Source organism: Ixodes scapularis, unplaced genomic scaffold (assembly GCF_016920785.2).
Source record: "Ixodes scapularis isolate PalLabHiFi unplaced genomic scaffold, ASM1692078v2 PGA_scaffold7__128_contigs__length_106722199, whole genome shotgun sequence".
NCBI classification, from domain to species: Eukaryota; Metazoa; Arthropoda; class Arachnida; order Ixodida; family Ixodidae; genus Ixodes; species Ixodes scapularis.
In genome coordinates, this window is record NW_024609882.1 from 95,416,781 (window position 1) to 95,418,340 (window position 1,560).

At 44.7% G+C, this 1,560-nt stretch overlaps 1 protein-coding gene across 1 annotated transcript; it reads right to left on the reverse strand.

Moving 5' to 3' along the window:
- Positions 1-296: 296 nt before the first annotated feature.
- Positions 297-1,336, reverse strand: LOC120838540. Its single transcript, XM_040208519.1, has 2 exons — positions 677-1,336; positions 297-530 (listed from the first exon to the last, which is right to left on the reverse strand). The coding sequence occupies exons 1-2, from the start codon at positions 1,334-1,336 to the stop codon at positions 297-299; spliced, it is 894 nt and encodes a 297-aa protein (XP_040064453.1).
- Between the last annotated feature and the right edge of the window lie 224 nt (positions 1,337-1,560).

Genomic DNA, 1,560 nt, shown 5'->3' on the forward strand with positions numbered 1-1,560 from the left:
AACCTGGACGCAAAGCTTGTGCTGTGTATCGGGACGTCATTGTCCTGATGAGGCAATTGACAGCTCTGAAACAAAAAAACAACAACAGACTTTAGTGCACTAATAACCAGATTATGACTGTCGTAATGCATCATCAAAGTAGAAAAAAGCATGGATGGAATTTTGCAGAAAATGAGAAATTAATGCAGCTAACTTGTTAGACAGCCCTCCACGAAGGTTGTTATTGTCAGCACTATTTCTTTATGCTTCTGAGGCCATTTATCTACAAAAGAACCAGTGATGTTTTTAAGAGGCGCTTACCTGAAAAACGAAATTGTTGCGTCAATGTTGCCCCAAGAGGATTCCAAGTCATCCTTGTAGAAGTGTAGGTCGTTGATAACGCGGTTCCCAAAAAGTTGGAATGCGAATGTGACCCTCATCTTCTCAAACCCATTTGGATGTAGGTGCACGGACGTCAAGCCAGGCATTGCCTTCAGAGTGAGATTGCTACAGTCGAGCTTGAAGGCCTGTCTTACAGGCTGGATGGAAACCTGAAACAGTTACAACAATGCAAAGCATTTGGCTTAGCTTTTTAAAACAAAGAGTTATATTGAGCAGTCAAAAATACAAAGTGCTAGACGACAGCTTTTATGAGATTTGGTGGCACAGGTGCACTTCACCATGTTTCGACACTTACCATACCACTTGGAGTGTTCAGTGGACCTTTGAGAAGAGAGTTCCTCAGGCATTTCAATAAATGTGGGAAATCCGATAAGAAAAACAACTGCCGGGATGGATCCACAGGGTGTTCACGGCTGCACGTAATTTGGCCTTTCTTCACGCCAATCCCTAAAATATTCCACATTCGGCGGTTCCACGACGCACCATCACACGTGATGAAGTCTACGAGTAGTCCACTGGCCTCGGCAAGAATGGTAGCTTCTATAAGTATCTTAGCAAGCATTTCAGCCTTGACGTTGCCCCTAGTAGCAAATGCACCAATAACCTGCGTCCAGTTGCCAGTAAATGACACAAACATTACGATCATGCCGTGGTCACAAGGAACGTCCTGTTCTTCAGCTGTAAAATGGCCCAAGTCCACAAATCCTTCAATACGGCCAGAAGATGTTACATTCAGGTGCTCCGACAACTTAACCTCATCAACCAAAAGGCCGCCGCGTAGCTTGAAGCTGCTGATATGTCGTGTCCTTTTTTTCAGTTGGCTTAGCACTTTGTGACTGAACCCAAAAGCTGTTTTGTATGTTTGCAGGTAGCGCTTTAGTGTGCTCTTGCTTGGCAGGGAGATAATGTTGTGGCTCCGGAGGTGCTCATATAGCTTTGCACTCTTCATCTTCATTAGGATACACTCCAAGATCCAAGCCTTTGTGTATTTGTTCCCCTTGCTGCTCTTCTTTTTCGCTGCTGAAAAGCATTGCCGCACACATTCTTTGCTGTTTCGGGTTGAGAGCTGATATCTCCGCCTCAAGTACCTCTTCTGGCTTGGAGGCGTTCTCTTCTTGCATCTTGCAAAGCTGCTTTTTCAGGTTACCAACTCGTGATGACAGCCTCTTGTTTTTCCGA

Bases quoted from the DNA above. Each gene is read 5' to 3' on its own strand.
- LOC120838540 (XM_040208519.1), bottom strand. From the start codon at position 1,336: ATGAAGATGAAGAGTGCAAAGCTATATGAGCACCTCCGGAGCCACAAC. The intron at 531-676 runs GTAAGTGTCGAA...TAACTGTTTCAG, and splicing joins TGAACACTCCAAGTGGTATG to GTTTCCATCCAGCCTGTAAG.